Source organism: Emydura macquarii, unplaced genomic scaffold (assembly GCF_026122565.2).
Source record: "Emydura macquarii macquarii isolate MOO-44397 ecotype Brisbane River unplaced genomic scaffold, CSIRO-AGI_Emac_v2 contig_2205, whole genome shotgun sequence".
In the NCBI taxonomy this organism is placed as follows: domain Eukaryota; kingdom Metazoa; phylum Chordata; order Testudines; family Chelidae; genus Emydura; species Emydura macquarii.
Genome location: NW_027132342.1, coordinates 35,007,987 through 35,034,543, shown reverse-complemented (window position 1 = coordinate 35,034,543; position 26,557 = coordinate 35,007,987). Strand labels below are relative to the sequence as shown.

The following is a 26,557-nucleotide window of genomic DNA, read 5'->3' as shown; positions in this document are numbered from 1 at the left end:
CAGAACTATATAAAAATCTTAAAATTTTAGGTTGTGAATAACACAGTGCATCGATCTCCTTTTTAGAATTTGTACATGCACATTATACAGTAAAAAACTAAAATACGACTTACTTAATTATGCCTATCATTGTGTGAAAGCTCCTTGTTGTGAATCTTAGTACTGATGACCATAGGGATAAAAGTCAGTCTATGTATGGCTACAGAAATGTGTACTCTTTGAACTCTAACTCTCCCTCAGCTGTAAAGCAAAAGTTTAGCTATTAAATAGAGAATATATCATTTGCTTAGGCCCTAATCAGGGAAAACTGCCCTGACAAAGTTGAGTAGGTAGGAAGAGGGTTTTAATATAAAAATCCAAATAGCATAATAATGCCTTGTTTATTCAGTATTCATTATTAAAATTCTTGCACTTTCCATTTCCTGCTCCCTACATGCATTTACCCTAGGAAAATTGCAAAATGCTTTTTTTTCTTTCCTCTGAGCTTTAATGGTCCTATCCTCTACTCGAGTGCTTCTCAACCTTTGTGGGCTCAGGACCCATTTGTAAATATCTATGGCCTGTCATAAATAGTCTGGGGATAGAGGCAATAGGGTGGTTTTGGTTGGATCCTGGACACCGGGGTGTTGGGTCCTGCCCAGCACTCACCCCATAGTGGGGGCTCCTGCAGTTCCTGTGCTGGCTGGGTCTAGCTCTCTGCTCAGGGTATTGCAACCTCCGGGGTTGCAGTGTCACTCAGGTTTGGCCCCCCCTCCCTGACTGGACCAAGTTTCTGTGAGTGGAATTGTGTCCTGGTTCATGGGGTTGCAGTGCGATTCACTCAAATTTGGCCTACTTGGACTACCATCATCATGACGACTGGGCTAAACCTCAGTGGGCTTGGGACCCCAGAGGTTGCAGTGCCTGGAGCAGGGAGATGAGCCCAGCCAACCCTGTGGGACAGGAGCTGCCACGCGACCCTTTGAAACATTCTGATGACCCAATTTTGGGTCCCAACCCACAGGTTGAGAAACCCTGGTCTACTCTATAGGTCAAATTTTGCCCTCTTATGCATGTGGGTAGTTCCCATTGATATTGTTGGGTTCCCCAGGTGTTCATCTGATAGCATTTGATTCATTGTACATGTATAATATTCTCATTAAAGTTAGCTGTGGGCCTCCAACTGCAACTGTGTAGTGGGGCCCACAATACTGACTCTTTTCCCATTCTCTGGTAAAATGGCAGAGACTCATTGTTGGTCACATCCTTTCTAAAGGCCATTAGATTTTTGATAGGTTCACAATGGGTCTCCTGAATGACTAAACCACTAGCAGCCTCACAAATTAAAGGGCCAACAATGTGGGGGAATTTCCTCTTCCTTACTTATGTGGCCAACTAGGTGCTCTCTGTCCATCTTCCTTCTCTTAAGTGATATGGTGTGATTCAGGTGATGTGGGTCATTGTTGGAGTCTGTCGTGTCATTTAAGATCAAGTTCTCAAGTCACCTGTGTGTAAATTCTTTATCCTTTTGTTGTACATGATTTTTTGTCTCCTCACTGAATTTCTCTTAGTTACTGCAGTGTGGGCACAGTTTAACTGAATTGCTGCTACGTTATGTAGCTGTATTTATGTTTTTCTTTCTTTTTCAATAGAATGGGTCTTAATTTTCTTTTTTTTACATATAAAAGAAAACTTTTTTATGCAATGGAAGTCAAATTAACATCTATTAGACAAATGAATTAGGAGACCCAAGGGTAGAAACACAGGATCATACAATTGTTATACCAAATCAGAACAATGGCTAATTGGTGTATTTCTTTAGTTATTTATACATTATCATGGTATTTGAGCAACCATCATTGTGGTATCTTGGTTCTGACAGTGTCCACTATTAGAAGGTGTAAAAACAGTCATAATGGATAATTAGACAATAATATGCCTACAGGAAAGTTTCTTTCTGGAACTTAGTGATTGTACATAGTGAGTGTACATAGCTGACCTCTTTACCATTCAAAATATTATATACCTTTATCATAGCACATCAGTTGTTTTCTCTCTAAACTAAATAGTCCTAATCTTTTTATTCTCTCCTTATATGGAACTCTTTCCATGCCTCTAATTATATTCTGTGTCCTTCCCGGATTCTTTCTATTTCTGCTATGCCCTTTTTGACATGAGGTGACCAAAACTGAACACAGTTTTCAAGGTGAGTACATACCATCGATTTATATAACAACATGATATTTTCAGTACTGTTAGCCATTTGTCTGTCCCAGGCATCTACACTGATACCTACGTAATTTTGCTGAGTTGTTTCAGTTAATCTAGAATCCATCCACATATAAGAGCAGTTCAAATGGTCCTTTCCACTGTGCACTACTGCACACTTATGCTCTGCCGTTTCTTTGCCATGGTTTGCCTAGATCTTCCAAATTTTTCTGACATTCCTCATAAGCCTGTTTAGTCCTGACAAATCTATATAATTTTTCCCTCTCTATCCTGAATGCTTCTTCCACAGACTTTATCATTCTGACCCCCAGTGTGCTCTTGGGCATCCTCTTAGCACTCTTACAAATATTGTCATGCATTGCCCTCTGCCACACAAAGGGACACAATCTGCATTACTGTCACCCTGTATGCGCGCGCACGCACGCACGCGCACACACACACACACACACACACACTCTGGCCCTCACCAGAGTGCTGTCTGCCTCCATTTCTCCTTTCGCATAGTTTGCCACTTTCATCACTACAGGGAAGATTTTAGGAGGGTTATACATATTAAGTTGCCCTACTCATTAATTCTCTTAAATCCAGAAAGTAAATCTTCATTTTATCAAACTCTCTCATTCCTTGTTCTCTGTATGTGAAATTGACCTTTGTGCAAAAGAGGGCCAACACAAAGTGAGTGCACCACTTAAGTCCCATATACAGAACACACACTGTCCGTTATGATCCTTATTCCCCAGGATCTCAGCTCACCACACTTCCCATGAGAGGTACCCTGCTATACTGTCATTGCTCACAAACAATTAGGCATGCATATTCTGCATCACTTTCACTTCCCCCCATGCTATTGCCTTACAGCCAGCTTAGACACTCATTCTACCATGCTCTCAACCAGCCAGGGAGGTCAACCTGCTATTCTGACCCTCCTGAAATTGAGGAACAGAAGGGAAGGGCATGCTTTTCTCCCTTTCCTCCCAAGCTAAAGAGGGAAAAAAGGAATGGGGATAGAAGGCGTGATTTTCTTCTCCGTGCTCAGTTTAAAAGAAAGGAGTAGAACTCTCGCCGAGTAAGGCTAAGTGATATTACGGGTACTGATAACCAATGCAAGACCAGAGGCTATGGAGCCTGAGCCTGCAAAGTGCCAAGCTTCCCTTAAGTGGTGCTGAGTGCCCTAAATTCCTGTTGACTTCAGTAGGAGTTGAGGGCACTTAACACCTGTTAAGTCTGAGCTTTTGGCTTGGGCTTTGTTGTTGGAAGATTAGATGACATTCCCCAACAGAAGTGGGTGGGGTGGGCAAACTGAGCCTTCCACAAAATTAATGCTGCCAGGACTTTTGTCAATTGGTCAGAGATTTTTCATGTTTGTTATAAAAATGTTGCAGTCTTGTCAGCCATTCAGATGGTGAGTCCATGCTGTTGTATGATAATTGCTGGAGATCAATTTCTGAAGAAAAAAGTTACATGAACATGTAAAGAGCCTTCTTTGAGTGAATTTTATTGGTTGTGAATTATTGTATTTAATATTTGTCCTTTAAAAGCTCAGTGCAAATTAAACAATTGCAGCTGAAAAAAGGAAAATTCATTTGTATAATTTTTGTTCAACATGTTCAGATTACACCATGCATGGCTATAGACACTATATATTATATGAACTCTCTAATGTGACTGTTTCGGTTTATTGTAGGTTGCTGCTGAGAACAGTGCTGGCATTGGAGTATTTAGTGATCCTTTCCTCTTTCAAACAGCAGAAAGTGGTAATTTCTTATGCAAAATTTCTTATGCAATCTGGGTCTGATCCATAGGAGTGGTGTTTCAGATAGTCCTCTGAATTTCTGGATGCTTACTTGACTCACTCAAGAATTTGAACCCTTTGAGGTCCTGTTTGAGTCTAGATAAGGAAATGGAATGTAGCATATCCTTATAGTGTGAACTGATTAGCTGACCCAATGGACACATCTAACTTTTATTGATTTAAAGAAGTTTATTTCTTGGTCACATATTATGCTGTATTGGGAAATGATTAATCAAACAAATACAGTAGATATAGTACATATTCAAATATTAAGGGAACGGTTTTTAATTTACCAAAATGTTGAGGTTTCCCAATCAATATTTTTCATTATTATTCTCTGAAGTACAAGGGTTCATTTTACTAGTTAAGATTAATCTATTTTAAAATTTAAATTAAAGTAATTTTATAAGGTTAATTCATCAGGAGGGAAGAAATCACACTTTAAAAAGCTACTTTCTCCCTCAGAGCATTGATTTTCCATTTGCACACTTAACCCTTCTCCCCGCAAAAAAGACACACACCCCAAATTCATCTGCAAATTCAGTTGCAGCAGCTTGCCAGATCTCTGTTGCAAAAGCAAGTGCTGGATTTGTTATTTTCGTCCAAACAGTTTTTCAATTAGAAAATGCATTCATCAAAGTCAAACCCAAAATTTTTCCCGTGAAAGTGGCAGTTTCGACACAACCTTTGATGGGAAGTTTTTTCAAGTCCAGGTGAAATTTCACCTGTCTCTCCCCTTACCTCTCCAAATCTATCCATTATAGCCAATATGCAAGAGGTTAGAGCACTCCCCTAAGATACAGGAGAACCAATTCAAGTTCCTGCTCTGCATGATTCAGAAAAGGGACTTGAACCCACTTCTCCCACATTCTGGATGAGGGCCACAACCAGCAGGTTGCTCTGTTGTTAAGCTCTCCTCTTGGAGCTGTTCCACTTTGTATAAATAAATATTTATTGGTGTAGGGAGGGAGCCCAGGTTTCCCAGATCCCAGATGAGTGACCTAACCACTGGGCAATACAGTCGGTCTTTGTCTGGTCCAAAGAATGTTTAATTATTTATACAAAGTGGAACAGTTCATATAGGAGAGATTGAGAAAGGGAGAGAGAGACTAACTCTATTGCCCAATGTAAAGCTTTATCATTTGAAAGCTAGAAATAGAAACTGTATGGCAGGACAAACAGGGATATCTCTTTTCAGTCCTTTGAAATTCATTGGACTGGAAGAATCTATTAGGTTATGTCTACACCGTGGCAGTATGTCTCAGAGTCTGGGTTGACAGACTCAGGCTAGTGTACGGTGCTAAAAGTACCTGTGTAGACATGGTTTGGGCTGGAGCTCAGGCTCTGAAGCCCACGGAGGGGCTGGGCTTCAGAGTCTGAGCTCAAGACTGAGATGCAATGTCTACACAGCTGTTTTTAGCACCATTGTGCGAGTCCCACAAATCCAACTGTTTTGATCTGGGGTCTGAGATTTGCTGTGTAGATGTACCCTTAAAGAGGCAGAAAGGAAATATATTCAATATTTTGCTAATAGGGACTATCCTTCCTTAATAACCAATGACAGAAGTGTTTCTGTAACAGCATTAGTACAAATTTATATTTTAAAAAGGAAAATAATTGACCACCATAACTGGAGAGAGCAATACAACTTTTAAAATTTGAAAATTGCCTGACAGACTGTGATGCTGAATGATGATAATGCCTGGAAACAGAAAATAGAGAACGCAGCCATAAAGTGGGTAACAGGAAGGAAGAGGAATAAAGAAGGATTTATTTAATTTTGAAACTCATTTCAGATTAGAACTATTAATTCTGAAATACACATATTGCTACAAAGAAGTGTATGCATTACTGGTTTGGTTTTGTTTCTTAGCTCCAGGTAAAGTGGTGAATCTCACAGTTGAGGCCTTCAATTATTCAGCTGTAAATCTGATCTGGTTTCTGCCTCAGCAACCAAATGGAAAGATAACCAGTTTCAAGATTAGTGTGAAACATGCAAGAAGTGGACTTGTAGTGAAAGATGTTTCTGTTAAAGTGGAAGACATTCTATCTGGGAGGTTACCAGAATGTAATGTAAGTCTTAAAAACATTTTAATTAGAGATGGACTCAAGTGACAAAATGTGGTTCCACATTTGTATTTTGAACACCCCAAAATCTGGGGACTTATGGACTGGGATTTGGTTCAGGTCCATTTCTAATTTTATAATTTAGTTGTAGGTCCAGGGCCCACAGACTGATGCACTGGGTACAGACAGATCTTTATGTCTGAGGTAGGACTGGTCAAAAAAATTTAAACAGTTTTCCAGTGAAAAATATAGTTGAGTCAAAATTAAAATTGTTCACAGAAACTTGTTGATTGTGATTAAATTTATTATAGAAAAATATTAAAAAATTTTAGATTCTCATTTTGTTTAGATAGAATTTAAAAGTTTAATTTTGACTTTAATCATTACACACACACACACACACACACACACACACACACACATGTGTGATGATTAATCATTACTGAAACATACGTATAGTTAAAATGAAATGATAAAGTCAAAATGAATGTTTTTGCCATTATTAAAATGTTTCAAAATTTCCAAATTACAATTTTTTGGATTTTCAGTTACACAAAAGCTTCAAAGCTAAAAAATTTTTGCTTTGATTTGGAATAAAAATACATCTACATTTGGGAATCTCCTGTGGGTCAGAGGTTCCATTTTCCAATAGAGCTCTCATGTGAGTAGAGTCCCTGTGACTTCAAGGACTCCACATGGCCTGAGTTGGAATTTTCCTAGGATGCTGGAGTAATACCCTGCTCTTGTAAGAAGTGCCATTTATAATTAATCCAAGTTGTCAGGACCTTGGGTTCATATTTTATTGGAACGATGATTTCCAGTTTTACAGAGCCTCCTAACATCAAAATGAGCTAGTTTAGTATTAACTCAGAAGGAAGAGTGCCACCTACTAAATCACTAGCATCATTTATTGCAGCATCTAGGTTTTTCTTGTAGTTCTCTTATATAGCTACTGATCCGGTTTAACCTTTTCTAGCCTGATCAGCTCTATTTGGATTTACAGTATAGTAGGACATTACTCATTTTTTGCCAATTACTGGGAAACTCATGGAACAGAGTGGTTGAATACTGGAAACCAAATCTGGAAATATTTCATCAAGACTAAGAGCTTTGGTTCTATTCAGCCATATTTGAGACTGTTAGTATTTGTTAATTTGTGATGGAGAATCAGGCCTGAAAGAGTGGAATGAGCTTCATCCTCTACACTGTTAATGATGTCATCAGGAGGAAGACAATAACAATCTGCATATGGGTGGTACCAAGTGGAAGGCAAACTAATTTTCAACTATATTGATTTAAAGATGGGGTGTTTGTAATTTTTGTGTCTACACATATTTATCCTGTCGATCTGGCATTGCAGTTTTAAAATTTAGTTTGTTTTTTATCAGCTTTTTCAGATTACTTTCTTTTTGGTGTTGTGAGAATCAAATTATTTGATACATTTCTCTAGTTACCAGCCTTTTTGAGCTCAGTTCTTTTGAATGCATGCCCAAGGCTTTAATTGATTATGGCCTTAGAGTTTTGTAGGTAACTTTTATCCTACTTGCAATTTAAAAAAAACCCCAATATTTTAAAGCTATATAAAAAGATATGTTATTGGAAAGACCTATAGTTCAGCACTGATTGAGGTAAAATGGCTAAATGACAGGTTTAGCTTTTCATGGTACATATTTTGTCTTTCTAGGAAAACAGTGAATCGTTTCTGTGGAGTACTACCACCTCTTCAACTACTTTTGGCAAATCTACATTTCCTTCACGGGCTATGTTTACACCAAGTACAGTAGCACCTAGTCAAATGAGCTCTGTCTGGAATGAACCTATTAGTTTTGTTGTGACTCATCTTAGACCATACACCACTTATCTTTTTGAAGTCTCTGCAGTTACCACTGAAGCAGGTTATATTGACAGCACTATTGTCAGGACACCAGAATCAGGTATGTATTACTTTCTGAGAAAAAACTTTTAACTGCAGATTTATTTTAAAATATAAACCAAAGGGATTTCAGGTTATATTGCAGGATGCTTCAAACTGTGACTGTGTCTTCAGCTAGGTCACAGATTGTGTTTCAACACATACATTCTTTGTTTTATAATTCCTGGTATGCTTGATCAATTGCACCAGAAGAGATCAATGGAATATGTGTGTACATTCTGTATACAATATAATGTAGACAAGAGTTGAGTTTCTATGGAAAACAGAATAAAGCAAAGTATGATTATCTAAAAAAGAAGGGAAATATTGTAGGTTCTTAATTTTTTTAAAACCTGAGGATAGCAGAAAGCATGACAGAATTGCAACTCATGACATGAAGCCATAGAAACTTGGAATAGGAAAAGGTGGGCAAAGATGGCAGACTTAGTATTTCAAAGGATGGACAGTATGGGAGTATAGATGGCTCTGTGTCCTATAATGTTTGTTGCCAGGATGAAATGTAACTTGTAAATAAGATCATGTTAAGAAGTGGTAAAGAGCCAGTAGTACCTGGGCCAAACCCTACTTAGAATACCTGACAAAGCTTCCTCCCCACCATTACTGAGAGCTGGGTGTAATTTGTCCTATCTGTATGACACTGAGTGCTGGGTGTGGCCCATCCGTGCATCAGGTAGACCACCTGAAAATGCCAAGGTCAGAGCAGGAGCAGGCTGCAAAAGGAGAGCAGATTCTCCCAACACTGGTGGGTAACACTAAAGTTAGACTTCCCAACCAGTCACAAACAGTGCTTCTGATTCCCCACACTGGTTATCAAGAAGCTACAACAAAATAAACACAGCCCTTTTTTACTGCATTTCAGTCTCTGGCTCCCAATCAGCCACTAGGTCCAGTAATGAGATAAGTTATTTAAAACTCTATGCCCTTTACCAAAAAGGTTCTCCTGATCCCCAAATGGTCAGCCACATTACCAGTTCAGTATAAGTTTGGATCTTATCCAAATACCAGAATACCACACTGCCAGCCACTCCTTTAGTAATTAAAACTAAAAGTTTATTATAAAAGAAAACAAACAAACTACAAGAGAAATGTTAAATGATTAAAGCAATCAAAATACATACAAATGATTTGAAAGTCCATATATATATCAGGTTTCCAGTATAATTGTGGAGTTTGCAGGCTTGTATAGTCCCTCTGGTATACATCCAGTTCCTGGATGGGTCTCAGTCCTTTGTTTCACAGCTTCAGTTACAGATGAGTTGAACCAGAAGTAGGAAGCAGGCATGAAGACTGAAGACAGTATGGATGTGGTGCAGCTGCCTTTTATGTCTCTTTGCCATGCCACTTCCTGCTTGTGGAAATTTACAGAAATAAGATGGAGTCCAGGATTACATGAGTAAGTCCTGATGACTTATAAGGTATAGCCCCTGGGTTCTTTCCCGTTGAATTCCCGTAATGGGCCATTAAGCCGCTTATTGCTGCTGTCATCCTGTCTGGGGAGTCGCCCAGAAACACAGGTACATCAAACAGATCCATAACTTCCAATGGAAATATGACACATACACATAAACAATATCATCTTACTTAGCAAATTATAACCTTTCTAACAGTACCTGACATGGTATATCTCATATGAATTATTGTAAATCTTGAAATACTGCTCTTATATAATATCATAAATGGCCATCTAAAACCAGTCAGCGTCACACTAGGATTCCAACGAGGAGACTCAGCACTTCTCAGGTCAGGCCCAAAGCTCAAAATCTAACTCTTAGTTCTCACATGAGTTGAGCCACTACTCTGCACATGTAGTTCAGGAGGGTCCACAACTTCCTCCAGCCAGTCGATCATGTTTCTCTGCAGCTATGGAGAAACAAGGTGGAAGAGAGAGAAACACCTTTCCCAATGTTCCCCAGTCAGGACCCAGAGCTAGAAAGGCAGTCCTAGAGCCAGCCATTGAACCCCAGGACTCTCAGTACATTGCAAGTGACCTATCACCAGGAAACCAAGATTGCCTAAAACACATACTATTGGCCCTGAGCCAAAGACTGTTCATTAGTTGTACAGTGCAGCAGTTTTTTTTATCTAGTACTGTTTGATAGTTCTGGGCTCTTCTTTCATATGTCAGAATTCATACTAATTTGCAGATGAAAGGAAGTCTGACTTTTTCCTAATATTGTATATTTGAATGGTTTTGTTACAGATAAAGAACTTTAAATACCTAAATAAGTAGTTCAGACTGCAACAAAGTTCTGTGTAGCCCCCAATCAGATTCAAGGCTCTCTTCCAACTTTTTCTCCGAGGTTTCAAACTGTTAATGTGCTAGAAGAGGTGTATTGGCCGTAAGAAAATCTTTGGGAATGAAGCAAAGTTCAAGTAAAAGGGCTTTGCGCTGCAAAACAATATCAGGGGGTGGAAGAGTAGAATCCTCAGGCCCAACTGATCCAGGATGTTTGAGCAACTAGGTTGAAGCAGTTACTGTAAGGTCTGGAGGAGGGACTAGCAGATGGCATTCTGCTGCCCTAAGCAGAGTTTGGTCCAGTGGATCCCTGTTGTGCACAGGAACACTAACCATACCCAGGGCCAATCCAAATTACTTCATCCCCACTGAGTTTCAGAGGCCTTCAGTGTGGCTCACAGGTTGATGATGCTAACAGCATAGCATAGGGTCTCTGTTGGTTTTATGCTCGTCTGCATCCAAAAATGCTGCTGTGAGACCTTACATACATGTATAAAGCATGCCAGGATTTTGTTCTCAGGCTGAAGTGAATGCTGATTGTGGCTTTCCCATGGGGGCATTATAGATAAATGAACTTTTTTCCCTCATGATTTTTCTTCTCTGATATTTGATTTAGTTTTAATATAAAGTTTTACAAACATTTTAATGTTTTCTATATACTAGAAAACTAAAGCTTGTGTTGAACCATGCAGATTATACAGCAAATCCGCTATTAGTTTCAATATGGGTATTAAAAAACAATGTTTACACATGCAAGTGGCTGGATATACAGGTTTTTGGGTTTTTTTAATGCAAAGGATTCTGTTTTTTTTATTGAAAGGAGCAGTAAAGAGCCCTCTCTTCTAGATATTGAAACACTCCCTTGTCCCACAGTTGACTCATGGTTACCCTCCAAGCTGACAAAACTTTTTCACATTCCCCAGCGTCATGCAATCTAACACCACGTCCCTCAAGCTACTGAAATCCTCACCTCCCACCCCAATGTCTTGATCCTCCCACCTTAGTCTATGATGTCACCCAAACTACCCATCAACTGCCAGATTTTCCTACTCTGTTTTAAGATCAAATCCTGAGTAGCTGGGGTAGACCCTGTGGAGAAGTGTGGTTTGAGGGGAAGGAATCTCCAGCCTATTGATTTAAATAGCTTCCTGTGCCATGCGACAGGCGAGAGGGCTGTGAATCCTCTGACTCTGCCCTCCCCTGTCTCTGTCTCTCCTGCATGCCCCTCCGCTCCCATCATATGCACCGTGAAACCACATTAATTTGCTGCCACAGGACCCCCTGTGACCATAGAGGCAAAGGTGGTCACGTGACTGTTAACGACAAGTACCCTGCTTTGGACCCATTCCAAGCTGCTGAAACCATTCAAGTCCCCTGCTAGCTGAATCATCCCAGCTCTGTTGAACCTCTTCCCTATTCCTCCCAGTACATTGCTCTTCTTGCTTACAGTGCTATTTGAGAACCCATTTGCTTTTTTATTTTTTGCTACTCATTTCTGGGTGTAAAATATTATTGGACATGACTGCATTAATAAATAAAATAATAAAATGAACAATAATAAATAATAAAATAAATAAAATAATAAAAATTATTACTGTCTGTCTTGTGCAAAATCCAGCACTTGCATATTTTGTCACCGTGAGTGGAATCAAGCAAAATCAAATAATTCATATTACTTCTGTGACATGTGAAAGGCTTTGGCCCTGGAAAAGAATTGCAGATGCTCTTGATTTCTTGTAAACCCGAACACTTAAGAATAATGTGTTAGTGTAGCTGATACCATTAGAGTTGGCAAGATTACTTTATCATTCTTGGTTATCTTCACCGAGTAGCACCTAAAAAATTCCTCAGGATTGACGGAAGCTCTTTTTTCTTTCATTGGCACCTATTCTTATTTTGACAACTAGCTTGATAGGAGAGCGTTGTCTTTTTTGTTTCTATGACTGACATTGTTTTGAATAATACCATTTTTACCTAATCTTTGGAAGTGTAACAAACAATGGAGGTATTTGCTCAGCTGTGCATAAACAGCAAAATGGCTGAGATATTGATAAGGCATGTTTTAAGGAATTTTAAATGTTTTCGTTGTCATATGTTCACATTTTTTAAAAAATCTACATATTTTTTAAGAATAATCTCACATGAGTAAATGTACACGGGTTATTTTTCAGAGGATTGAGCTAAAACTGTTGTCTGTTATAACTGAATTTTGTAAGAAAGCTAAGTGGAAAAGACACAAAAACACTCAAAGCTCTAGGTTTTATTTGTTTGAAAGCTTGATTTGAGTAAACTCAGTTTTAGTTTCTCTTGTTGTTTATACAAAAACCAAAGGCTACATTTTCATGGAAAATTCTGTTTTACTCTTTCCAGGGATCTGGGTCATGGTTTTAAAAGCTGTGTGTCTCCAGTTAGACCCTTCAATACAAATAAAAGCACCTAAATCAGTGACTTGATTTTCAAAAGTGTGCACCCAACAGTTGCTATTAAGCTCAGCATTTTTGAAGATCCTCTTATTTATGTACCTAAATACGGATTTAAAAGCTTAACTTTAGGCAGCCTTTTTACAAAAAATCTTGGCTGGATTAAAATTGTGATTAGCATCCAAGTGAAATGAATGTAGTTGACGTAGTTCATGCCTACTGGATAACTATCTGTTCAAAAAATCTATCTGAGTGCAGTAAACTCTGCTTTAAAAAGAGTCTGGGCCTGATCCTGCAATCCTTTGAGTAATGTTTGTAACTTTACTTAGAAGAATAGTCCTATTGGTGGGAGATGGGACTATTCAAAAGCAATGGGACTACTCAGATGAATAAAGTTATTCATGTGCTGTTGTTTGCAGGACTGAGCCTTTGGACAGTATTGAAGGTTGTCAAATGAGTTTTAGGAGACTTAGAGTATGAGGGAGAGAGCCTGGATACCTGTTGATGAAACTATCCATCTAAGTTTTATACTGCTGCCCATCACCTTAGACTCTGAGTGCTTTTCATGTAAAATCAATATCAATAGATAAATTCATATTAGACTTGGAGTCTCTGGCACTTCTCCCTTTTCAGGTTCAATTGCATATTCATAGCTTTCTTGAAAGATTACCTCCTTTTAATTAAAAAAAAAAGGGGGGGGGGCAGTTGGTAAATTAATTTAAATTAGAAACTTCCATATTAATATAAACCCCACTTTTCCAATTTACATGATGTTTTAAATTTCTTTCTTCGATCTTGTTTTATTATTTTATATTTAAGATGCATTACATGAATTAAATGATGCTTCTGGGAAACTCTAATATGAATTATATGTGTATGTACATTATTTTCAATGTTGTTTTAGTTCCAGAAGATCCACCCCAGAATTTTGCCAAAGGCAACATTACCGGAAAGTCCTTCTCAGTGTCTTGGGAACCACCAACCATAGTAACAGGAAAGTTTAGTTACAGAGTTGAGTTATATGGACCATCTGGTAAGTCTGAATCAAACTTAGGTTTCCTCTGTCATTGTCAGGATAATTTTCTTTCAGTAACTACATCACTAGCATGCTAAAAATGGACAATTGAAAACAAAGGTTTCCTTTTGTGAAATTAGGCTTGGTAATAATTCTCTGATAACTTCGCAGTGGAAAGGATGCTTGTCATGGGGTTCACTCACTGCTGGGTGCTTCCTTGTGGTTGTGCCTGGTGTTAATGAGCTCTCATCCAGTCTGACACCTTCTTCCTTGCACGGCAGCCATTCCTTGCTCTCCAGAACTCACAGTGCTCCTCCTTATGACAGCCTCCAGCCAGGTTACTGTATGGTCCTCACCTTCCAGGGTACCAAAGTACCACTGGATCAGCTGTCCTCATGCTGCTCCAGACAGTCTTCCAGTCCAGGGCCAGGTCCTGTGCCACTTTCCCAGCAGTTGGTATGGGAGGCAGGACCCACCCACTACTCCAAGGACTCTATTCTAGCAACTATGATCTGCTTGCTCCTAGCCCCTGGTGCTATTTCCATGGACTCCTTCCTACTTGCCTACTCTATCCTTTTCCCACCCCCCGGGTTTACCGGCCTAAACTCCCTCTGCTCAGGGAGTAGCTATAGACTTGTCTCTTTGACTTCTTGCCTGACTCTGTAGCCTCAAACACCCCCTCTCTTCTCCCAGGAAGTGCTGCCTCCCTCTTATGTTCTCAGCTTTCTGGCTTTATACAAGGTCAGCCTGTTCCTGCTCAGCTCTGCTTCATCATCAGTTAGCCCTTCTGTCCCTGGCTCTCCCCCACTGGTGCAGCCCATCGGGCTAATTGTCCTAACAACCTGCTCTGCCTTGTATGGAGAGGACACCCCATCATAGTGCTCATTATCAGTATATGTACATAGCGGAATGGATGATAGATACACTTGAAAACAAGGAGAGACACAACCATATCTATTTCACTCTTTTAGAGAGGTAGTATGTTACATTGTCAGTTAAATCAAGACACGCAGGAGAACAAAACACAGACAAAGGAATGGATTTTAAGTGGTAAGGCTAAAACTATTAACTTTAATGGGTTGTGAGATGAAGGGATTGGATGCCCCTACTCCCACTGCAAAATACCAGTCATTTATTTGAGTCCAGTATGGTGACAAATGAGCTCCATGCTCCATAACCAATATTTAGGGTTTGCTTCCTTCAGCCTAATCTCTAGTATTTAGCCCTCCTCTGACCCCTCTTGTCCTCCCCCCTTGAGGGGGAATGAAGGTACACATGAAGGGTACTTCAGTCTGCAAAGAAATAAGTCCAGCTTTCTATGTCCAGCTAATAGGGTCCACGAGCCATCCCCCAGATCTCTTACTCATGAACTTCTAGGATCTGGCTCCCTAGACCCTGTTACCCACACTGGCCACCTGTCTCAAGATGCAACAAAATTACAAACTCCACTTATTAAACTGGCATCTTTAAATCCTGTCTTTACTCCTTATTAACCTAAAACTGTGCCTCTAGGATATTGCGCAGAGAAAAAACCCACCAGGCACTTGTTAAGCCTGGCCTGAGGGAAAAATTTCTTCTTGGTATCATAGAATCATAGACGTGCATGACTGGAAGGGACCTCAAGAGGTCTTCTAGTCCAGTCCCCTGCAATTTAGGCCTATTGCTTCTTGTCTTATTCTCAGAGGTTAAAGAGAACAATTTTTCTCCCTCCTCCTTGTTACAACCTTTTATGTACTTGAAAACGGTTACCATGTCCCCTCTTAGTCTTCCTTTCGCCACACAAAACAAACCCAATTTTTTCAATCTTCTCTCATAGATCATGTCTTCTAGCCCTTTATTCATTTCTGTTGCTCTTCTCTGGACTTTCTCCAATTTGTCCACATCTTTCCTGAAATGGGGCGCCCAGAACTGGAAACCGTACTCCAGTTAAGGCCTAATCAGTGCGGAGTACAACTGCCACTTGATCAAACCCACAGCCTCTTCAGAACATGCTTCAAACTAGACCTCTGTCATTGGGCAGAGAGCATGAAGCAGCAACCACCACAGAGCAGCTGTTTTTGACTGGGTGCCACCACTCCCATCCTCTTTGCTTTACACAGACTGCTCAGAGACCTTTCCTTTTGTAGATATCACCGTGCAGTTTATTTATAGTATTTTACTCCACCACCTTTCCAAAGCGGGGTGGAGGAAGAGGTTTTTTCTCCCAGAGAACTCCCTTTTGTCAGACCCTAATAACTTTCTCCTCCCCCCACTGCTTTCTGTGTTCTTTTATACAGTCTCCTTGTTAATTGGCTAATTAGCTCATTAGCCACTCAGCCCCAATATGATCAGGTAATGGGAAGCGTCTCTCTGTAAGCAGGCCCTTCCCAGGGACCTAACTGGTTGAACAGTGACCAGTGCTGCTTGTTTAGTTGATGATTTGCAGCACTCTGTCACAGTGCTCTCTACCCATGAGGGATTGATATACAGTTAGGGGGGTACATGAGAGTCAATCTGCTCTCCCCTCTCCCTACATCCTACCCAATGGGCAGCACAGGGAGGCAAAGAAATATCTCCTCTCCTGTCCCTTTGTGTCACCCAAGCATGATCACCATCTGCACTCTGGTCGGGGTGGAGAAGATTCCAGAGCAATTGAGCCTGCCCCTCCCTTCCCAGGACCCCATGGGCTGTCTTTCCCTTGCCAGTTCGATCAGATGCCCCACCACTGAGATGGAGATTGAGGGGGAAATGAGGACGGTAGTGCAGAGTTCTCATATTTGTTAAGCAGCATTGTATGCCTTTCCTCATGCAGAGCACTAAAAATGCACTCTGTTCCAACCAATTATAAAGATACAAGACTAAAAATTACTAACCAATATAATGGAATAACTAAGAAATTATCTGAAATTTAAAAAATAGGATTTGCCCAGTTTCCATATTCCCATGCTGAATGTCAAAACTGATGCCGTTGCTCAGCTTGTACTGTATTCCTGTTCAAGTGAAACAAACAAAGCTATTTATATAACAGTCTCTGAGCCTGAAATTCAAAGTTAAGCTTCAGATTTCTGTTGATGAGAGCTGGGAAGGCATTAGTCACATAGGGCCAAATGCTGGCCTGGCCTTCTTGGCTGCACAAGGGAATTATGGGGTCTAAGGCCCCCTCTTTGCACAGGCTACACTAGCGCAGGGAGTAATGTGGGAGGGGAAGTAGGTTACACAGGGCCACTTTATCTCGCCTGGTGCAGGAGGGTAGGAGTGGTGGGAAAGGGAGGGGACTTGATGGAGCTTTGACATCCTCCCTCTAATGTACTGACCATTTTAGCTGTGTCAGAGCACTAGGTATTGACTTGGTACAAAACATTTTCTCTTCGGAGCAACAGAGAGACCAGGAAGTAAATTGTGACAGAGCTACGATCTCCCTCCTGAGCTACTCTGGGGCAGCATGCTAACACGTGCCTTACGCTGGGCAGATCGTAAAGTGAAGATCTATCCCTCTCTCTAAAAAGATGGATTGTACTAGTCAACATCAGTGTCAGACACAACTGTTTTCATGCCTAACGCTTTCCAATAACGTGATGAAGTTGCTTGTTTGCAAAATACCTACCTACTACAAAAGTATTAGAGACTCTTTTTGTTGTGCTGGTAACTAAGACTCATTTTCTTCACTGCAGTATATGCTTAATCAGGGGATGAATAGTATTGCATTAATTGGAATGAAAGGAATTACTTTCATATGAGCATGACATTCAAAGTATTTTGTATTGTATTATACTTTTCCATATACAGCTGTCACATATCCTCAATATCGTTCTGGACTTTTGGACTTCGATATTAAAGGCAATTAGAATGAACAGAAATGGGTAGATAGTGATGATCCAAAAATTTGGTGATTTAATCAAATTATTTTAAATATGGTCTAGTATCTCTCGTTATAGTGAGAGGGGAAATAAATTAAAACACCTGAATACATATTACACAAATATACATTATTTAAGTATTAATATTATTGCTTGTTTATTGTAGAAGGCAACAATTCAGTAACACAAGGGAATTGAATTACTGCCTTTTAAAATGAGGCACCTTATATCATACTCTCTCAACTGGTCCTCACTATGGGACTGTTATCTCTGCAGAAAGACTAAAATCAGTTTAAGTGCTTTGAGGAGAAAGAGGGATCTAAATTATTGATCCTTCAGTGTTCTGCTGAAAGTTTCTGCCTCTGGCAACAGGGCACAAATTAAAGGACTGGCTGCTTCCATATAAGGTGCTTCCAATCTCAGCAGTCCAAATTGTCTTCTGGAAAGGAAACTTGCATTCCCTCAACACCCAGAAAAGCAACACTGAAGCACTTTGTCTTATTCTTCTTTAGTATTTGAGCCACAGTTTCTCACCAGTGAATGGAGAGCTCTCAGCATCTGGGTCAGACAGCTCCAAAAGTGCCCCTCAGGGATGGTCTTCCCACCTGAACTTTTTGATACTTATCATTGTTATTTATGTGACACAACCTGAGAGCCATGGATCCAGTTCCAAGTCAAGAGCAATTCTTAGGGTAATATTCCAAATTCTTAACAGTCCAGAAGAAAAGAGAAGTGTGTGAGCTGTGCTTGTCTTTATGAAAGGTTTCTCCAGTCTGTCATATCTATATAATCTGTCATGTTTTCTTTAAAGTTTACTGCCCTTATTGAATCAGCTTTTATATTCAAATCTTTCTGTATTCTTCCTTCAGTGTTCTTTTATTGCTCCACAGTGAGCAATATCTGGAGAGATGATGTGGCAGAATAGAACATTTCTTACCTATCATTATTCTTCCTGTGATTATTTTATCCACCACTCCACACATAACACCTATAATGTGAACCTGGTTTTATATTTTTGCTGATTTTTTAGCTCAATCGTGAATAGTAGATATAGTTACATTAAGAGATAATTAATTTGACATACTTATAATTTTTAAGACTGTTTTTTAGAGGCCCACCAGTGAAGATTGTTGGAGAGATTAATTGTAGAAAAGAAATTAAAAGTAAAGAAATTTTCCATTTAGGCTGGTTGAGAGGGTCCACTCTTATTGCAATGATATATTAGAATTTTACCAGAGGCATGCAACATTATTTGTAATAACTCATGGTTATCATAAACTGATGGAAAATTGACATTTTCATTATTGTTTTTGTCTTTTGTCTTTCATTATCATGGAAATAACTATATCAATATGAAGAAATGTTCAGTACTGTTTTTATTAAACTGAAACTGTTTCCTTTTCACTCTAGGTTATATTCTGGATAACAGCACAAAAGATCTCAAGTTTACATTTAATAATCTAACACCATTTACAACATATGATGTGTATGTTGGTGCTGAGACAAGTGCCGGGATGGGGCCTAAATCAAATTTAACAATTTTCACTCCTCCAGAAGGTAGGTAAGATTATAGAAATAAAATAAACAAAGCTATTGTCCTGCTACATATGGTGACTGGTTTTAATTCTCCCTTCAAAGCCATTTGCGTAACTTGTGCATGAAAAATAGGTGTGTTTCTAGTTTACTCCCTCTTCCGCATAGTGTATTATAAGCAAGAAATCACAAGTCAAAGAAAGGGAATACACAGAAAAGTTTTGTATGGAGATTTTTCCCTCTGTTTTAGGAGGCACAGAAAATTTATTTGAGTTCATAAGCCTTGAAAGTTTGTGGAACTAATATGTTTTTTAATAAAAAAAAGGGAATTACTTCTGGGTTGGGTAATTCAGTTAAAGGAACAACTCTGTTATTTGGCCAGTAGATGGCAGCAAGTAGTAGGGTAAAAGCATATTTCTGTAATTACATCAAATTTTATCAATGAAGGGCTAACTCTACATGTACAGTTAATTATCTTTAAGTGATATTTTTCACATAGAGCTCTGTTTTAAAAAAAAATGCTATTATGTGGGTAGCTTGTGCTAATGTTAAAAAGAAGAAGGTGATCTATGTGAATTATAATTGCACTACTTTCAACAAAATATATTGTTTCTTTGTAAGGAGGTGATTAATACCCTTTAGTTAAACCATATGTGTTTTAAAGGAAAATTCAAGTATGGATTTTCATTTATTGTAGTGAAATATCTCAGTATATAAGAGGTCTGAAAATAGAACAGATGAAATGCTGCTCATGCTAAGTACAGGAGGCATGTAGCCAAAATGAGCAGGTGTGAAAGGGGAGGGTGAGCATTCTTCCCCCTATCATCTTCCCCTTTCCTTCCTCATCTTTCCCTTTCTCTGTGTCCCCTGCTTTATAATCCCATCTTTCTCTGTTCTGCCCTGTTCAATTTTTGTTCCTCATTAAAACCAAACTAACAGACTTTTGTGAATTCCTTCCCTTAAACACCACTTTTCATGATGCTCTGACACTTTAAGATCTGCCTCTTTTGGTTGGTGCTCCTCTTCCAACCCATTTCTAGCTTCCTTTCACAGTTATAAAATGATATGGACTGGATGAATCCTTTAATGGGTTAGTCAGTCTAGAGTTATCCAAACTCTGGCCTGTGAATTGCTAGTGAGCCTCAAAACTCTTGCTAGTGTTCTGTGGAGTTTTGTATAGATACATGTTGCTGATTCTCCTTCTCATTACCAGTAGAGAGAATCAGAACAGGTTGGATAGGGAGAAAAAAATGAAAAGCAAAGGTAGACAGTTGGATTAAGTTTTTTTTTACTCAAAAAGGTCAAAACCGTTATCGCACTAAACACAGCTAAAAATCATGAATAATTTCCCCGTATTAGTTTTCTGGTAAGAAATTGCTGTAGATGCCACAGAAATGTTTTGTGACTGTGAATGGGAGGGTAGATAGCCCATACTACAATCTCTCTGTTAAGGTGTGGTTCACACTTATTAAAAGGTTTTTCAACATATTCTCTTGTCCTCTGGTCTAGTCACTGGTTCTCATTGACTAATAGAGTACTTGATCCTGATCCTCTGACATTACCTCAGTGATTCTCAGTTCTTTCAACTTTTTATTGAAGTTTTGAGACATTTTCTGGAAAGTAATGCCTACAGGCTCTAACCACGATCAGGTTTCCATTGTGCTAGGTGCAAACACATAGTAAAAGACCATCCCTGTCCCGAAGAGCTTTCAGTCTTAGATCCCAATCCACAGATTTATCCACCTGATTCATGATTAGCTTTATACATTGTAAGGAATCCCATTAATTTCAATGCGACTAGTACTAGGTAGGACTTTGCAGATTCAGGACCTAAATACAAAAGACAAAGGGTTGGAGGGGAAATTAAAAAAAATGAAGTGACTTGCCCAAGTTAATATAGCAGCAGGTCAGTGGCAGAGTCTGGAATAGAATCCAAATTTCCTGACTTCCTGACCAGTGCTTTTTCCTTTGGACTGCACTGCCACTCTGACTGATATTCTTTTATTTTATTTGTTTATCGGATTTCTTTTACTTAATTGCTTCTGGGAAAGCCAGCAGGTGATAGCATACCAGTATTCAAATTTTGGTTTTAAAAGAATGGGTTGTTCCAACATCTTTTCAGGAAGAAGAAATGAGAAGTGAATCTTATACTCCTCCAATCTGAACACTAGTTTATTTTTATATTCATATTCATGCTAGGCAACACAAGTATTCTCAAGTGTGTCATAATATGACGAATTGATAATTTTGGTCCCAAATATACAATCCATCATTCACGTAAGTAGTCCCATTTGTAATTCAAGGACTGCTCATGTGAGTCAGGGTTAACAGGCCTTTTATCCATGTTACTTTAGGATGAATGATTTTGTGCCTCAAATTCCATGAGAACCATTCTGTGGAACGTTAAGACAATGATGTGTGAAGTTCATTATTTTGCATGTAAAGAGTCGAAAAGTTCCAGATTTTAAGGCCAGAAGGGAGCACCAGATCATCTAGTTTGACCTCCTACATATCACAGGTCACCAACACCACTCAGCATCCATACACTACACCCAACAAATGAAATTTGACTGAAATATTACAATCCACAGGAGACTAAACTGTTATATGCCACAGGCAGAGAATACAAGTCACTGAGCTACACCAGTGCCTGAGGCACCCACAATGGCAGGGAAATGATTAAGTGAGATATACGTACAATGTAAGATGGTTATTACATACTGTTGTGTATTTTGTGTCCTGCATAGGTTGCTGTAGCAACAGAGCCTAGCTTGTTGCCATAGTAACAGAGTTAGACTATCATGGGATAGTTCAGCCAATTCTGGCTGGTCATAGTTGTCGTTAAATAAACCCTGTGTGTGTGTGTTTATATCTCTCTGTGTCTCTGTCTGCTGGTTTCTCTCTCTGAGTACAAGTAACTCCCTAAAGATCCAAACATAACAAAAGTGGCGACGAAGGATGGACCTGTGCTGTTGGAAGCACCAAAAACGTAAGAACTGCCCTCCCAAACCCGCATCTTTTGCTGTTACGGGGGGGCTGGCTGTGCTGATGGAGCAAACTGAAAGTGAAGCAGACTGTGAAGATGGAAGCAGCAGATTGAATACAGATTGCTAAGAAGCAAAAGAGCAGGGCTAGTGAAGGGAAATTACTAACAATAGTGTGTGAATGATTCCCCAACACACATGAATAAAAGAATCTAAAGGAAGAGAGAGAGAAAAAGGCAGCAATGGCTACACTTACTGGGCCCCTTGGGCATTTTGATGAAACTGGAGCAGTGGAACTCATATACTGAATGTTTTAGGGTTTTTTTCTGGCAAACGGCTTGCAAGATGAAAGGAAGGTGGTCACATTCTTAAGTGTCATGGGAACTAAAACATTTAGTGTACTGCGCCGTTTAGTGCATCCTGATAAGCTAGGTACAAAATCTTACCGTGACATGCAAATCCTGGAGGCACATTTTTCTCCAAAAGCACTAGTAATTGCAGAGAGATTCAGGTTCCACAAAAAGAATCAAGAAGAAGGTGAAACAATTGCTGAATATATAGTCACTCTTAAAAAGCTTGCTGAACATTGAATTTAATGATGTGTTAAATGACACGCTGAGTGATAGGTTAGTGTGTGATATGTGCAGTGAAACAATACAGAAGAGTCTACTGACAGAGGCCCAGCTTACTTTGCAGAAGACCAGTGAAGTTGCAGTTTCTATGGAACTGGCAGCAAAGGAAGCACAACAATTAAGTGCACCAACCAGAGTGCATAAGGTGTCACAAGAACCTACCAACCAGACAGTGGGAAGCCAGGAATATTACTGTGTGGGAAGCGTGGTCACCTTGCATTGGGATGCTGGTGTAAAGACCTAGTTTGTCGACAATGTGGCAAAAAGGGACACATGAGCATGCCTGCAAACATAAGAAAGAAGAGTCAAACAGAACAGGCACACAAGAGAAAAGGAAGCCTGCTGTCTGGCGGATCAAAAAGGAAAATCCGCACGAAGTAGAGCAGGCTCAGGATGATCAAAGTGACACCCAGTCAGAAGAAGAAGTGCCACTTCACATCTTGTCCATGGTAGTTGGCTCACATGAATACTAAGTAACCCCACTGTTGGAAGGTAAACCTGTATGCATGGAACTGGACACAGGCACAGCTGTTTCGCTTGTCTCAGACACTGTGTATAAGGAGAAGCTAAAGCATCTTCCGCTTAAGCCGGCAAAGATTGTTCTGAAAATGTACAATGGAGAAGCTGTACCCATGTTGGGCACTATTGATGTTAAAGTGAAACTCAATGGACAGACTGCTCAATTGCCACTGTTTGTGGTGGAAGGCAATTACCCAGCCTTAATTGGAAGGTCATGGCTGAGGAAGATCTAGCTGAATTGGGCAGAAGTGCACAGGATGGCTAATGGAGAAACAGGTCTGACCGCTGTATTAAAGAAATATGCTACTGTTTCTGGAGGGGACCTAGGAAGTATGAAAGGAATCACTGTGAAATTGAACATTAAGCCTGACAGCTGACCAAAATATCTGAAAGCCAGAATTGTTCCATATGCCATCAGACCAAAAGTTGAAGCAGTCCTGGAGTGCCTTGTCAAAACTGGAGTTCTAGTACCAGTTACCCACAGCCAATGGGCAACTCTGATCATTCCAGTATTGAAGAAAAATGACTCTAATCGGATTTGTGGGGATTTTAAGGTTACTGTTAAACTGGTGTTGTGTGCAGAGCAATACCCTCTTCCCTGAATCGATGACTTCTTCACTGGCTTGGCTGGTGGACAAAAATTCAGCAAGAGTCAGGCATATTTACAGATGCATGTCGATAAGAAGTCCCAAGAGCTGTTGACTATCGTGACGCATAAAGGGCTTTACTGATAGTGCCACTTGCCCTTCGGAATACGTCTGTTCCAGAGGGCTATGGACCAGATCTTGAGTGGCTTGTCAGGAGTCCAGTGCTATCATGATGACATCCTGATCACTGACAAGAATGAGGAGGATCACATTAACAACTAGGAGTCTGTCCTGCAGAGACTGGAAGAGTACAGCCTATGAGTCCACAAAGACAAATGTGAATTCTTTCAGTCCTCTGCTGAATATTTGAGACATGTCACTGATGCTACCGGCCTTCAGGAGGCTCCTGCAAAAGTCAAGGCTATTGTGGAAGCACCACCTAAAAACACCACAACTATTGTGGAAGCACCACCTCCTAAAAACGTGAGCCAACTTTGCTCTTTTTTAGGGCTATTGAACTATTATGGAAAGTTTATTCCACAGTTAGCAACACTACTAAAACCACTACATAAACTCCTTCACCAGAACAAGGTCTGGAATTGGACTGAAGTTTGTGATGTTGCATTTAATAAGGCTAAACATGCATTGCTAAACTCAGAAGTTTTGACACATTTTGACCCATCCTTACCTCTACAGTTGGCCTGCGATACCTCTCCTTATGGTGTGAGAGCTGTTGTGTCACACGTTATGCCTTCTGGAGAGGAAAGACCCATGGCTTTTGCATCACACACCTTAAGCAAGATAGAAACTAACTATGCCCAAATTGAACATGAAGCACTTGGAATTTGGAAATTTCACCAGTATCTGTTTGGACAGAAGTTCACACTTCTTACCGACCATTGCCCTCTAACGTCAATTTATGGACCTCGCACAGGCATTCCACCATTGGCTGCTAGTCGTATGCAACGATGGGCATTGTTGCTTTCCGCACACACCTATGAGATCAAATATTGGAGATCCACTCTGCACTGCAACGCAGATCGTCTCTCAAGACTACTTTTACCAGTTAAACACCAAGATATCAACCAGAAAGACATCCTCTACTTTGAACAGGTAGAGAACACACCCATCGCTGCTACTCAAGTAAAGAAGACAATTTGCGTTGATCCAGTACTGTCCCGAATTATGGACCTAGTGATGCACGGAACATCTCTACCATACTCTCAAGTCTCACCTGACCTTCATCCCTACTTATCCAGAAGGATGGAGTTATCAATCAATTCTGGTTGCTTGTTGTGGGGGATGCGCATCATTATTCCACCACTATTGAGATTGCAGATGTTGGAACAGCTACATTCTGGTCACTGTGGAATATTGCGAATGAAAGAAATGGCACAAAGCTACTTTTTGGTGCCTGGCCTAGACAGTGCCATGAAAGAGAAGGCAAGAGCTTGTACTTCATGTCAGAGTGTGAGGAACACATCTCAGTTGGTGCCTCTACACCCATGGGACTGGCCTGAAAATCCATGGCAATGCATTCATGTTGATTTTGCCGGCCCATTTGAAGGAAGCATGTTCCTGGTTGTTGTTGACACCCACTCCAAATGGCCAGAAGTCTCAGTAATGCCATCCATTATTGCTGAAAATACTATCCAGAGACTGCATGGAATCTTTAGTTGTTTTGGTCTGCGTGAGTGACAACGAACCGCAATTCATCTCTCAGGAGTTTGAAAATTTTATGAAAGCTAATGGGATACATCACATCACTTCAGCACCGTATCATCCATCCACTTATGGGTTAGCAGAAAGGTTTGTGTAGACAATGAAACTTGCTTTAAAATCTGCACAGGAACAAATGTCTATTCAAAAGCAACTGGACACCTTCTTACTATCCTACTGAAACACACCTCATGCTATGACCAAAGCATCTTTGGTCTTTCTAATGATGGACTGACAGCTGTGCACTTGCTTTGATTTGCTGAAACCCTTCAAAGCATGACAAGTGGTTCAACGTCAACAGCACAACCAAGTCATCAGACGTGCACACAGAGCAAAAGACCGAACCTTTAGTCCTGGACAGCCTGTTCTTGTTCGAAACTATGCTTCTGGAGCTAAATGGGTCCCTGCTACAGTCATCGCCCAGACAGGATCTGTTTCCTACACTGTCCAGATGGCAAATGATCTCACCTGGCGGCAGCATGTAGATCAGTTGTTGCCAGGTAATGCAAGTCCCAAGCACATCTCCAGTTGAACTGCCTGACCTCACCATTGTAGGTGAAATATCCTCGAGTCAAGAGTCACGCATACTTGACTCCCCTCCTCCATCCACCTCTGCAGTATCCTGAGCCTATTGTTAGACCCGCACCAATAACACCTTCCGGTGCCAGAACATCAGAAGTCCGCCATAATCCACCTAGAAAGAGAAGGCCCCTTCAATGGCTGGGTCTTTAGCTAGGGGAAACCCACATTTATGTAGCAGAATAACCCCTGGGGTTTAGCCAGGAAATGAGACCGTCTACCCTCATTCCCTAGTTTAGTGATTGTTCTGTTAAATAGACATTTTAATTAAGAAGGGAGGAATATGTTGTGTATTTTGTGTCCTGCCTAGGTTTCTGTAGCAACAAAGCCTAGCTTGTTGCCATAGCAACAGAGTTAGAATATTATGGGATAGTTTAGCCAGTTCTGGCTGGTCTTAGTTGTCGTTAAATAAACCCTGTGTGTGTGTGTTTACATCACTCTGTGTCTCTGTCTGGTGGTTTCTCTTTCTGAGTGCAAATAACTCCCTAAAGAGCCAA

General features: G+C 40.1%; 1 protein-coding gene across 11 annotated transcripts in view; it reads left to right on the top strand.

Annotated features, from left to right (window-relative positions):
• Positions 1-26,557, top strand: part of PTPRQ (protein tyrosine phosphatase receptor type Q) — a 201,253-nt gene that overhangs the window by 51,553 nt on the left and 123,143 nt on the right. For all 11 annotated transcript variants that reach the window (XM_067559886.1, XM_067559884.1, XM_067559892.1 and 8 more), the window contains 5 exons: positions 3,893-3,962; positions 5,874-6,073; positions 7,752-8,001; positions 13,561-13,689; positions 18,918-19,064. In XM_067559886.1, the coding sequence (XP_067415987.1) occupies positions 3,893-3,962; positions 5,874-6,073; positions 7,752-8,001; positions 13,561-13,689; positions 18,918-19,064 (796 nt within the window). The remainder of the gene's footprint in view (positions 1-3,892; positions 3,963-5,873; positions 6,074-7,751; positions 8,002-13,560; positions 13,690-18,917; positions 19,065-26,557) is intronic.